Source organism: Typopeltis vanoorti, chromosome 1, assembly GCF_054136105.1.
Source record: "Typopeltis vanoorti isolate ZY-2024b chromosome 1, IOZ_Tvanoo_1.0, whole genome shotgun sequence".
Classification (NCBI taxonomy): Eukaryota; Metazoa; Arthropoda; class Arachnida; order Uropygi; family Thelyphonidae; genus Typopeltis; species Typopeltis vanoorti.
The window spans coordinates 177,264,578-177,279,557 of NC_143549.1; the positions used below are offsets into that span (position 1 = coordinate 177,264,578).

Genomic DNA, 14,980 nt, shown 5'->3' on the forward strand with positions numbered 1-14,980 from the left:
AGAGATATAAGGAATAGGCACTCGACGTATTGAAACTTTGTTGTTTTGTGGAGGATTATAAGAATTGAGAAGATGTTGAGTACTTTTTTCAGAAAAGCCATTGAGTTTCATGTGTTGTTGAATAGTAGAAAGTTCTTTCTGTAGATAATCAAAAGTAGAACAATTAGTTTTGGCTCTTCTGATGAGGCATTTTATAATTCCTGTTTTTTGACATGGATGATGGGCTGATTCTTTAAGAATATAACGACCTGTGAATGTAGGTTTCCTGTATACTGTAGTTGTAAGAATATTTGAAGGTGACTGGATGAGGAGAACGTCTAAAAAAGATAACAGGTTGTTTTCTTCTATTTCCATAGTAAACTTTATATGATGATGCAATGAATTGATACTGTTTAAAAAAGAAGGTAAAGAGTTTTTGCTGTGTGGCCAAATAGTAAAGATGTCATCTATATATCTTACCCAAAAAGATGGTTGAGGGAAAATAGATGAGAAGAGAACTTTTTCTAAATGTTCTAAATAAAAGTTGGCTGAAGCAGGAGAAAGAGGACTTCCCATGGCCGTTCCTTCTACTTGGCTGTAAAATTTATTCTGATATATGAAATATCCAGAATGTAGTACGAAATCGAATAGTTTTATAATGTCATCAGGAAAAATGTCAACGAGTAATTTTAAAGTTTCCTTCAGAGGTACATTGGTATATAAAGATTCTATATAAAGCTAACCATAAGATCTGTAGGTTGTAATGAGACATTTTTTAATTTTTCTAAGAAATCTGAGGAGTTTTTTAAAAAAGAATTAGAGTTGCCAATGTAAGATTTCAATAATTTGTTATACAGTAAGTAGGAGAATCAATACAACCAACAGACAACTAAAGAAATTAAATTTTCTCTTAGATGAAGTCATCAGTTTAGATAAAGACACAATTCAAAGACTTAAAACTCATTTTGCAAGACCTCCTAGATTTATGGTCTTCCTAAAATACATAAGACTGACTTTCCTCTTCATCCAATAGTAGATTGTATTGATTCTCCTACTTACTGTATAGCCAAATATCTAGCTAAATTATTGAAATCTTACATTGGCAACTCTAATTATTTTTTAAAAAACTCCTCAGATTTCTTAGAAAAATTAAAAAATGTCTCATTACAACCTACAGATCTTATGGTTAGCTTTATATAGAATCTTTATATATCAATGTACCTCTCAAGGAAACTTTAAAATTACTTGCTGACATCTTTCCTGAAGACATTATAAAACTATTCGATTTTGTAATACATTCTGGATATTTCGTATGTCAAAATAAATTTTACAGCCAAGTAGAAGGAACGGCCATGAGAAGTCCTCTTTCTCCTGCTTCAGCCAACTTTTATTTAGAACATTTAGAAAAAGTTCTCTTCTCATCTATTTTTCCTCAACCATCTTTTTGGGTAAGATATATAGATGACATCTTTACTATTTGGCCACACAGCAAAAACTCTTTACCTTCTTTTTTAAACAGTATCAATTCCTTGCATCATCATATAAAGTTTACTATGGAAATAGAAGAAAACAACCCGTTATCTTTTTTAGACGTTCTCCTCATCCGGTCACCTTCAAATATTCTTACAACTACAGTATACAGGAAACCTACATTCACAGGTCGTTATATTCTTAAAGAATCAGCCCATCATGCATGTCAAAAAACAGGAATTATAAAATGCCTCATCAGAAGAGCCAAAACTAATTGTTCTACTTTTGATTATCTACAGAAAGAACTTTCTACTATTCAACAACACATGAAACTCAATGGCTTTTCTGAAAATAGTACTCAACATCTTCTCAATTCTTATAATCCTCCACAAAACAACAAAGTTTCAATACGTCGAGTGCCTATTCCTTATATCTCTGGTATTTCAGAACCTATCGCAAGAATTTTAAAGAAATATGATTTAACAGCTACATATTCTCCTATTAGCAAATTATCTCCTCATTTTCCTTCTCCTAAAGACAAATGCTCAACTTTCTCTCTTCCTGGAGTTTATCAAATTCCTTGCAACTGTGATCTCTCCTATTTTGGACAGACTGGACGTTCTCTTGAAAAAAGAATCCAAGAACATCAATCCTCCATTCTTTACAACAAACCTGAAAAGTCTGGATTGGCTCAACACAGGATTGAAACTGATCACAGCATCTTTTGGTCCAGGACTCGCCTCTTGCAGATCCCATTATAGGTTTGAACGTTTGTTCAAGGAAAGTGTGAAGGCCTTGCTCCATCGTCCCAACCTAAATCGTAATGACTGTATATCTATATCAAAAATCTGGGAAAGTCTAATCAAGATTACTCATTAATTTTTTTTTTTTTTTTTCAATCATGTCTCTACTTCAAAATATTCCATTTCATACTTAGTGATATCATGCGACTTGTTCTATTTTTAACGATCTATTGTTAGTACTCTAGCTCGTATTTTTTTAAAACTGTTCTTGTAATACCACGGAGGATGGTCTGCTATTTCCAGACCGAAATATTTGGTTAATTAAATATCTTTCTTGTGCATATATCATTCATATAATAGGCTAAAATTTTGATGTTCAGAAAAACAGTACTGATAAATGAAAAGATAAGGATATAAAAGAAGCCAGTTTTCACATAGCTCTTTTAACTGCCATGGACCTAGGATATAGCACAAGTGATACCACATAACATGATAGCAACAACTAACAGTGTTCTATCACGCATGCTGTAACGAATGTATCATTTGTATTCTGGTTTATCAATTATTTGAGAGTTGTGAAGTTATAAAAAAAACTAATATGTGTAACTAATCATTAATAGACTTTTGTTGCATGTACTATTACCCCTGATGATGTAAGTCTTACGAAGCACAAAACTTGTCAGGTTTTAATTGTTTATTTTTAATAACTCTTTATATTACAATGTGGTCTCAATACCGAAAACTACCTACAAAACTGCTTAACCACAGAAACTTATGTGTACATCTGGAAGCTCACATGAGTGCTTATAGTCTAAAATAACACAACTAGAAAAATTACACATTAAACATAAGAACTTCATGAACTGATTCGATGCAGAGACAATGATATTGTACCTATATAGGTTAGAATTAAACATGCATTCCATTCAGCTAAAGCAAACAAAATTTACAATAAAACAGAACTAGCTATCTTAAGAGAATGAATCACAGCCACTAGATCAGAACTTTCAAAGATAGATCAAAATACGTTTACTGTTCATAGTAAATTGGCTACATTTGCCAATCTATGGGATAGCAAATCATAAGATATATAATTTCATAAGAAAGTTTAACTTGCTTCAACAAGAAAAACATCTAGATCAGTCTAAAGTTGTGATTAATCTTTCTTCCAAAGTCCTGTCAAAATTGGAAAAGAATCTTCTAATGAAAGGTTTTAATTTTGCCTTATCTTCACAGAATATTCCAAAAGTAGGCATCATAGTGCAAATTGAAAAAAGAATCTGCAATCTTCCTAGAGATTTGGCAGATCTCATCCGCATATAAATTTCAGCCTTATTACTAAAATGTAAAGTACCACGTAGAAAACTTATTTAGAAACTTACCTAAATTGGAATTCATAGCCCTTAAAGGATTAAGATGAGATAAAAACATAGAAATAATCAAGGCCGATAAAGGAAATGCAAGAGTAGTTATGAATTCAGAAGAATATGCAAGAAAAATGAACCAGCTATTAGAGGATTCCAATACCTCTTCATCCTTAGACAGAGATCCCACATAATAAAACCAAATGACTTGATCCAAAAGTTACCTAATTGGCCAGAAGAATTAAAAAAATCTTTATCATCAAAATATCCATTCATCCCAAGAATTTATGGTGCACCAAAAATTCACAAAAAAGATATTCCGATACAGCCAATTGTAGATGGAAGAGATTCTCTGACCTCAAACTTAGCAAAATATCTGTCAAACATGATATCACCACGCATAGGAAAAGCAGAATCACTAGTAAAGAATTGTTTGCATTTCACTAAAAAGGTAAAGATATAAATATAGAACCTTCAGACATCTTAGCAAGTTTCAATATAGTCAGTCTCTTCACCAATGTACCCAGAAATGACACAGTGGATCTATTTGGAAATCTTTTCAACCAGACACTGTAGGACTATTCAAACACTGCATGAAAAACACCTTTTTCATTTTTCAAGACAAATATTGGGACTTGCCATGCCCCCCCCCCACCTTCTCCAGCCCTAGCCAACCTGTTTATGGAAAATTTTGAAACTAATGCATTAAAAATCTGTCAGAAAAAACAATGTTTGGCTATGTTATGTAGATGATATTTTTGTCATTTGGTCAGGAATGGTGAATGAATTGATTGCTTGCAAAGATCATCTGAACAACATGCATCCCAATATAAAATTCACTACTGAATTAGAAAAGCACAAAAAATTACCTTTCCTTGATATCCTTGTCAAGGTAAATGAAAAGGAAAAAAGGTTATCCTTCTCCATATACGGAAAACCTACCACAACAGGAAGATTTTTAAATTCCGCTTCACACCACCATCCATTACAAAAGATAGGCATAATTAAAACTTAAGGAGACACAAAATACAATATATCTACCACACTAATTAAAAGAAATGAAGAACTGCATTACCTGACACAGAACCTTGCACGTAATGGTTTTTGAACTCAAGATGATAAAAAAAATTCTTAATACATCTCCTGCAACTCCCTTACTTAAATAAGATTTCAAGAATGCAATCAAAATACCTTACATCAAAAATGTCACAGACAAAGTGGCTGTGTTGCTCCATGAGTACAACATAAAGGTGGCTTTTTTTACTTTTACAAAAAATATCTAGATTCCTACATCCACCAAAACCACCACATCACCCCATGAAAAAAACCAGACGTCTGAGATTCATTGCTCTTGTGGCATTTGTTATGTAGGCCAGACAGGAAGGTTGGGAGAGATCCACATGTCTGAACACGTAAAAGACACTGAAAAAAGAAGAGAGCATAAATCAGGTCTGGCATACCACACAACCACTACTGGGCATCAAATGTCATATATTGATAATAACTATTTCACAAGAAAATTTAAAGAGGCCTCACAAATGCTTAGGATCCCTACACAATGCAATAAAAATTAAGGCTTAATTTTATATCAAGTATGGTCTGTTTTCATCAAAAATATAACTGCCATGGATCTAGGATATAGCACGAGTGATACCACTGAACGTGACAGCAACAACTAGCAATGTTCCAACAAGCATGCAGTAAAGAATGTATTCTTTGTATTCTAGTTTATTAATTATTTGAAAGTTGTGAGGTTATAAAAAAAATATATGTGTAATTAATCATTAATAGGCTTTTGTTGATGATGCAAGTCTTACGATGCACAAAACTTGTCTGGTTTTAATTGTTTATTTTTAATAAACTCTTTATATTACAATGTAGTCTCAATACTGAAAACTACCTACTGAAACCAGTTTTCATTTTCCATTATTTAAAAAAATTCTGAGCATAGATAAAAGTATATAATATGATCTCTTCAAGAATTAGCAATCTATAAAGGATAAGCTTATCTGAAAATAGTTTATTTTCTGACGACAAACTATATGCTGAAAAAATATATATATATAAACAAGCATCTTAAAGTTAATCCATACTACTGAGTGGAAATAACTGAAACCAACAATTGGCATATTTTCTGTTTACTAACATTTGATAGTTCAAATACTTTTCATATAACAGACTATATATACATGTATATATATTGGTATATGCTGTACATTTATTATTTTGTACAACTAATATGTTCCATAAAATATCTTAGACAAGTAAATTGATCACTGATATTTAGTTGAAAATATTCAACTCACCAGTAAACAGCACATCCCCACCTTCAAGCTTAGCTTTTGGATCAGCAATTTCTATCATTGGAATTTCTAATTCCCTTTTTATTGTTGCTCGAATCATATCAACCTGTATCCAAAAGAGCAGCGTCAATTGTCCTTTGTATGATTATTTTCATATAAATAAAACATAAAATGTATATCTGAACATTAATTTGTTGATTACAAATAAATGCAATAGTCCAAGGCAAGTGAAAAGTCAGTAAAGCATTCAAAAGTTACAATTTTGAAATTATAAAGCATTTTAAAATGTGCATAAAACAAACAGCATAGCATTTATCAAAGAAGAATTCAGTGTTCAACTAGACACTAAATTCTTCATCCAGTGAAATATGTTTTTTATAGATTTTTTATAACAGTTTTTAAACATTTATTATTCATATTCACATAGAAATAAGGTTTCATTCAGAAATTCTCAAATCGAAAATTATAAAGAAAAACAAATTCACAAATGGACAAACAATTAGAGCTGTTGCTCTGAGAGCTATATTCAGTCTATCATAGTGAATGATGTTCCTTCTGCACAGACAAAATTTTAAATACTCTGGTCACATAGAAAAAATAACTATGAACATGTAAACACAAGAAAGTTTATTAACAAATGAACAAGTGTGTGTGGGCAGGGGGTTATAAAATAAAAAAGAGTAAATGATAGCAAAAAAGGACAAGATTTGAAATCTGAATTGGTGAAGATGAGGCAAGAAATGAGGCGGATGTGGAGTGAAATGAAAAGAATTGTGGATATGTATGGACAACGAAGAGATTTTGGAGACTAAGGTAGTGTTAATTTTAATTCTCTGAAATGCTAAGTGTGAGAACAGATTCAGGGAATCTGCAGAAAGAAGGGTAATATGTTTTGGGACAAAAGTTGGCAAAGGATTTATAGCTGAGAAAAAAAGATTTTTCACAGAGTGGAAATAAACAGAAGCCAAACAAAAGACTATTTTTGTAAGTTGCATAAGGAAGATGCGAGCAAGGAAGTGAGGATGAAAATTTGTTTGGAGAATGGTAAATGAGTGGAATACATTACCTAGTGAGTGCAGAAACAGTAAACAAGTTTTAAGAAGTGGAACTGAAGTGCCTTTTGTTTGATAGTGAGAACTCCCAATGAATCACACATGCAAAGTTCTTGGTTTATCTGACCCTTGAACTATCATAGTAAAGAACTGGTAATGATGTGCAGATAAAAAAGAAGTTTTCAGCATCAGAAGAGGATGTTTCAACACACAAATGATAATTTATTTGCATTGAGCTAAAAATAATTTGAATTACTCCTTCAGAAAAGAAGGGAGAGGACAAAGTATAAATTACTTAGAAAGGTCACAAATATTATATAAAGTTTTTAAACTTTATATTAATTGTGTTGATGTCAGACTCTTCAAGATTTTTAAAACAAGAATAATAATACTTAAACAGCATTATTTACACAATAACTTGATCCTACTAAATGCATATATAGAACTACTATTCATTTTTCTATTTTTATGAACAGAGGAAAAGCAACAAAGGAAATTATCTATTAACGATACAAATAATCAATTCCACTTAAGGGTTATTATCCTACTGATGGAGACTAAGGAGGAAGAGAGAAGGGATAAAGTTATTTCCCAATAAAGAGATGACAGAAAGATGACTCAAAAACAGGAAGACAAGACCATGAACGACAATGATCTGCAAACAAAAGGCAGGTTACAATTATGGCAACACAGGAACAGTACACTTTAAACTTTTGTTATGTAAAAAATATAAAACTACTAAAATATGAATAACAAAATTATCAATTAATATGAATGTTTCATTTTATAAGTTGCTTTGTTATTTTTCAATATTTTTCAGTGAACCTTTTCTAAAGAATTAACTGTTGTTGATGTAAAATGCATTTTATTTAGGTAAAATCTGTCATCTTAGTAGAAGAATAACTATTGTTGCAAAGCTAATTTTTTAGGACTCTTGCTCAATTTTTATAATATTAATTGCCAGAAAAGATAGGCATATATTAAATGGCCTTTCAGAAATTCATCGATTTTGGCACTTTTAGTAAGACATGCTAATTAAATATTGTAGTTTGTGGACTATTTTCAAATTTCAAATGCTTCATACATAAATTACTATATATCTCATATCATTCTATAAACAGATTCATAGTATAGTACGCCCAGACCCTTCGACACTTCTGCTCATGTCAACAGGAGGAGAATCCATTCCAATAATAGGGTAATCAGTCTGTATTGTGGGATGAGTTGTTTATTATTACACGTCGGAAAATTAACTTCTCTTTTATGATCATTATAGTTAACTATGTTGCTTGTATAACAGGTGGAAAATTTTACCTATAAAGCATGTGATTTCACATGGTGGCGACCAATCCTTCATTTCTTTCTCCCCTTCAGCATGAATCGACTATTCTTGGCAAGACGCCAAGCAGAGATCTACAAATTGTGTCCAAACTATAGCCAGTTTCAGTGGTTTTTTTTTTTTTTTTTTTTTTTTTTTTTTTTTTTTTTTGACAACCATATAACAAATTAAAACAATTCCTATAATGTAATTTGGTTTTGAGCATTTATTTACTTCTGTGAGCACTATGTCATTATAACCAATGAACATAAGTTTGTTTGCATTTCACATCTACTTAAGCAATATACCACTATCTGTAAAATGAGAAATCCACGATATGAAATCTTAAATCTTCTACTTAATTTAATTTCTTCATCTCTCAACACGTCAGGCTCAACTGCCTGTCAAGTAATTTGGCTTCATAGAAAATAAATGTTACAATAGGGTAATTAATCCTACTTCCTCAGTATGCTATAAATTAAAGATGCGAAGAAATTATATTCTCAGTTCAATCCTTTATCCAAGTGTAAGCAAACAAAGGTTGCACATGAAGTATCTTCATGACTGGGCTACTTGTACATAGAAGCAATGAGTTCACATCAGTTGCCTTAGTATCCCATAATACGAAATGCAAAAAAATCCCTCTGGGCATGTATATTGCTATGCATTATGGGCCACCATCCAGACTAGTTTTGACCTTTATTGAGGTCTCATCAATAGGAACCAGACCCAGAAGGGATATCAAGGTTGAAGTGCAAGTCATAATGCATAGAATTATACATACCCAAAATCATGTGTGCTTTGTATTATGGAATACTAAGGCAATAGATGTGAAGTCATTAGCCCCCCCCTCTCTCTCTCTCTCTCTCTCTCTCTCTCTCTCTCTCTATATATATATATATATATAAGTAGTCCAGTTGTGAAGTGTAACCTTTGTTTGCTTACACTTGGATAAAGGATTAAATCAAGAATATAAGTTCTTGTCATCTTTAATTTATAGCATAACCAAGTGAAAAAACTTTCAACATCTATCTCTAATCCAGAGTAATTTAATAATAAGGTGATATACTTTTTTACTGCTTGAATACAGAAATATATGACTTCTGCATTACTTCAACATTGTTATCTCTTCTGGATCTGGCTCCCACCGGAGACATTTATTAATGCTTGCCATTGGGTTTGCTACTTCTTGAGAAGTAGAGAGGTTCTACTTGGTGGTAGGCTTTTGCCTGTCACTTTCTGGAACCATTGGCTGATTTTCCTGTCCTGGAGTGATTCAGGTCAGGAGTAATGAGTTGCCTAGTGATCCTTTCCTCTATATACAAGTAACCCAGTCACGAAGATACTTTGAGCACAAACTTTGTTCACTTGCACTTGGATAAAGAATTAAACCAAGAATATAATTTCCTGGTATTTTTAATTTATAGCATAACCAAGTGAAAAAACTTTCAACTTCTATAGTTACGCTGTCTGTCTATTATGTTTATTCTCTGGGCCAGTTTTCCTGCTTTGTTGGAATGAAAATCCAGGTCTCTAGAAGGAAAATTCTACCACTTATATATGAGACAAGTCAACTCGCCTTTAGTTGGAAAGACCTTATAAAGATTCTTTACATCTTAGAGTTGGATTTCCAGTCTTTTCAACTAATGGCATCATGAGTAACAACAGAGACCCCAGTATTGCACGAATTATGATTACAGTAACATCCATGGAATCAAAGAAGGCCCACTCAACCAACATGTCTACCATACTAAACCTTGAATGCTTTCTTCTCACTGGCAACTTTCCATGTAAAAAATCTACTCCTCAAACCCTTCTTCACCACATCTTCATACAACTTCCAAGGATGGCATCTCATTCTTCCCATCTTACCATCCACTCTTTTTATAATTCCTTCTGTATTAATCTGATGAAACCCCTTAACTTAAAGTCTCTATCATATCTCCTCTTCCCTTCTATCTGCCAAACTCTGTAATCTACATAACCAACATTCTAGAATCCTGATATCACTTTGGTCATTCATCTTTGGATCCTCTCTAGTGTTTCTTCATTTAACATGAAAAAACACAATGATAAGTAATACTATTTATTTAAGGCCATATATTTCAGCCTGAATATTACAGGCAATCCATCACTGGTGACAATAGTTAATTACGAAGTAGAACATGAACAATGAATTGATTTGAAAAAGTAACAGCCGCATGATGTTGTACATAAAACAATGCAATGGTATATAATTGAGGAAATATTACAATACTGATAATTCATTAGCTATTTAAAAAAAAAAAAAAAATTGATGTGTTGATTTTAAAATAAGACTTTCCCATACCTTAGATTAGGAGAGACAGTTGTTCTGATTTAAGTTCGGACAGTGAAGTAAGACTCAGCACGTTCTTTAAACAAGCATTCAAATTTATACTAACATTGATGAAGTAAGTGTGTTTCAGACCATAGGGTGTTGTGGTCTGTATCTATTCTGTGCTGTGCACAAGCTAGATTTTTCAGATTTACTCTTGCTAATGTAAGATTGTTGTTCTTGTATTCTCTTTTCTACATTGCATTTAGCTTATTCAAAGTAAGAATGATGATGACAGTCACAATAAACATTTGTCTATTTACCTTTTGAAGATGGAAACCATGCTGATAATTTGTTGCTCAGAAGAAAAGTGCCCACTAAATTGTATTTCTTAAGAATTTTGGAAATGGGTTCTGAGATGTCATAAATGTAGGGAACTGCAACTCTACATACTGTTTCCTGTTATTTGAGCTAGGATTATAGTAATTAAAGCCTTCGTAGCTCAGTTGGTACAGATGAAGCCCTTTGGTTGTAAAGACTTGGGTTCAATTCCCATCCATGACTATGTTCTCCCCAGGACCTTTTGAATGGGCAAACCGCCTGGCTGGTTTTACTGACCACCCGGCTAATGTTGTGAATTGATATAGCTAAATAATGAGCAAGAATGGAAAAATAATTTTTGTATGTTCGGCTAATGTTTCATTCCACCCGGCTGGTAAAAATTTCTGGGATTTTTTTCACCTGGAAACTTGGGTTTTTCATCCCTCAAAAGAAAAAACCAACCAATAGAACACATGCAATTTACAGACAAGAATACTTAGAAGCATAGGGGTAATACCTTATCGTCATAATTATGGTGAGGAAATCCAAGGATACTTGAAAGGCTATGGGCACTTAAGTGCCTGTTAAAGCCACTGATGAAATGAAATGAAAATTATAAGAATTTAAAAGTGTTTCCTCATTACAATGAAAACTTGTATGAAATGAAGTTTCATCTTTCTACTTACATTTCCTGAATGTTGCTGTTTTTTGCAAAAAATAAACACAAAAGAGCAATCTTGAGTCTCCTTAGATAACTTTCACTGCCCACTGAAACACCACACCACACTACTTATTCAAAGTGTGAAATTGATAATAACATACTTCACTTCCAGAGCAGGGTCTCCAGTTTAAATCCTCACTTTCTTCACACATGTAGTGCAATAGCCTCGTGCTAGGCATGTTCTCCACACCATAATTAAGGAGCCAGAACCACCTCCATTCAAGGGTAAAGCAGTAAAACAGTTTCTGCAGACTGGCTGCTAGTAGTACACATGACAGACCTTCTTGGTAACACCTTAGGAGGCTTTGCTGGAAGGAGTGCAACTATAGCAGCTTGTGAGGGGTACTGTCTGGGACATGCTTGGATTGGAGTCTAGGCACTCTTATGTGGGATATGTATCCACAAGTCTTTTTCTGAAGCATGTCCCTGCTCTATACATTTTCCCTCAATATTCTAGTATCAATGTTTTTTGAATGTCAGCATAGAAAATTCCAGAGTAACTGCAAGTAAAAATAAAACTGCCCACAAAAAAATAAAATAAAATAATAATATATATTTTACACACACACACCTAAAAAATCCCAAACAAAATTTCCTCTTCAAAAAACATGCTCACATTGACTTGACCATCATCTCAATGACAAACACAGCACTACTTTCAGGCATCCAAACCAGATCTTGTTGAAAGTTTTCCCACTTGGATATACTATAAATTAAAGATGCCAAGAAGTTATATGCTTGGTTTCATCCTTTATCCGAGTGCAAGCAAACAAAGTTTGCATGCAAAGTCAATTCACGACTAGGCTACTTGTATGACTTCTGCATTACTTCAACCTTGGTAACACTTTGGATCTGGCTCCCACCGATGAGACCTCAATAAAGGTAGAAACCAGTCTGGGTAGTGGCCCTTCCCATAATGCATAACATTATACATGTCTGTAAGGATATGCACATTGTATTATGGGATACTAAGGCAAATGATGTGAAGTCAGTGTCTATAAACAAGTAGCTCAGTTGTGAAGTGATTTCACATACAAACTTTGTTTGCTCACATTTGGATAAAGGATGAAACCATGAACATAACTTCTTGGCATCTTTATTATTCATCACTAAAAGTCAACTGGATTACAACTCTCCTAACTTTCCAATCATCATACATGCTGCCTACTGTAAGGTTAGAACATGTGCTTTTGTAAGGTCTGATATCACAAAGGTCATTAGACCTAAAATCCCATTTATATAGTCTGCTTTGACTCATGATTTCCTTACTTCATTTCTAATATTTTAATTCTGATGACTATACCACTTTTTTTTTTTTGATTATTTACTTATGACAGTTGATCACATACAGTCTAATTACCCAAAAGTGAATCCTCAGAGGCATCCATAATTCATGCCGGCTCCCCTTTTCTAACTTCATAAATTAAGCTGGAAGAGAAGAATTGTTTGCTGTCATAATGATGTAACACAAATTGTTTGCCAACCTACCAGACTATTAGACAATATCATTCTCCCAACATCCTGGACTATTCTCTAACCAGCTTTCTCTCTCTCTCCAAATACATCACTGATGTTAGATCCCTCTTGGCAACTGTTATGATGATAACATCAACCATATTTCCTTTTTTGCAGTCATCCTTTGGAATTTCTATGCCTCTTTTCCATGGTATATTATTATTATTCATGACACCTCCAAGGAGTCCGAAGACTCATCGGGGGAGGAAACCTATTGTACAACTCTCCGTCTCCACCATTACACTGATCCTCTACTACCAATCATCTACATCAGTGCCATCTACTGCCCACCACCACCACCACAGCTAGTATTTTTTGTCTGTAAATTGGGTGTGTTCTGAAGGGCTGGTCTGAGTTTAATTCTATATATATATAATAATCATCCAAGCTTGATTTGCTTCCTCAGTCTGAAGTAAAAGGCTGGTTATATTCCACTAATTCGAGCTCTACCCAAAGGCCTATGAGTTGTGGAAATACTTTCTGAATATGAATGCTGTGCTGAACAAAGCAGCCTTTTGCAGCTATCCGATTTTTAATCCATCTAACTTGAGTGCTTCTAGATGTTTTTTCAATGTTTTAGAGATGGTACCTAAAGCACCTATTATATGGGAACAACCTTTGTTTTCTTTGGCCAGATTCGCTCAACCTTGACTTGCAACTTGCAATACTTTGTAAGTTTTTCAGTTTCTTTGTTGTCAATCCAACTATCTCCTGGTACTGATATTTCGATAAACTGAACACCCTTGTTTTTACTTTTTTCCAACCACTGTTATATTGGGTGTATTACATTCCAAGCTTTTGTTCAGTCTGGATTTTGAAATCCCAGAGTATTTTGGCTTTTTTCATTCTCAATCACTTTCTGGTAAACTACGTTTCCAATAGTCTTTAGACACTTTAAACCAGTACTTTTTACATAAATGCCAGTGAATTATCTTAGCTACGTTATCATGCCTTTTAAGGTACTCAATTTGTGCAATTTTGCTGCACCCACTTATAATGTGGTCTACCGTTTCTTGCTTTTCTTTGCACAATCTACATTTACTGTCTTCTTGAATTTTTTGTTTTTTTGTCTTCATAACATTGATTTTAATGGCCTGTTCTTGTGCTGCAAAAATTACGGATTCTGTTTCTTTCTTTCTTTAGTGCTCCATTTCTCAACCATTGCCAGGTCAAGTTGCTGTCAGCACTGTCCTCTATGCTTTGAAGGTATTTTCCATGCAATGCCTTATTTTTCCATCTTTCAGTTTTCACTTACTTGGTTTTGTATTCCAATTTTGTCTCCATGGGTTTAAATAAAACCTCTTTCCTTACCTCAATTAGAAACTTTTCTGTTGTTTGCTGCAGATAATCATTCAGATTTTGTTTTTCTTCTTCAATAACTTGCTTTACTTGTAATAATCCTCTGCCTCCTTTTTTGCATGATAGATAGAGCCTACTGCGAGGATTAAGGGCATGGTGCATTCTCATTAATTTTCGAGTTTTTCGGTCTTAATCGTCCACCTCTAGCTGAGTCCATTCAACAATGCCTGCTAAATATCTCAGAACAGGTATGGCCCAGATGTTAATTGCTTTTATCAAATTTCCAGCATTAAGCATTGCCTCAAGGAGTTTCCTTAGTCGCCTTGTGTATTCTGCTCTAGTTTTTTCTTTGATCTTATTATGCAGAATTTCTGATGCATCTAAATTCCCAAATATTTGTAGCTATCTTCGAATTTTATTGCCTTGATTTTTTTCACTATTGAGTAGCTTGATTTCATTCAGATCTTTGAACTTTCCTCTTGTTATTCCAGCAAGTGTGCATTTGTCTAAGCCAAAATCCACTGATATATCTAGACTGAATATATGCACAGTATTAAGCAATGATCTGAGTTCATTCTCTGATTTTGCATACAACTTCA

General features: G+C 33.4%; 1 protein-coding gene across 1 annotated transcript in view; it reads right to left on the reverse strand.

The window, feature by feature from the left end:
• Positions 1-14,980, reverse strand: part of LOC150110666 (N(G),N(G)-dimethylarginine dimethylaminohydrolase 1-like) — a 69,268-nt gene that overhangs the window by 40,569 nt on the left and 13,719 nt on the right. The window contains exon 2 of the mRNA XM_090400185.1: positions 5,863-5,965. Coding sequence (XP_090256311.1) covers positions 5,863-5,965 — 103 coding nt within the window. The remainder of the gene's footprint in view (positions 1-5,862; positions 5,966-14,980) is intronic.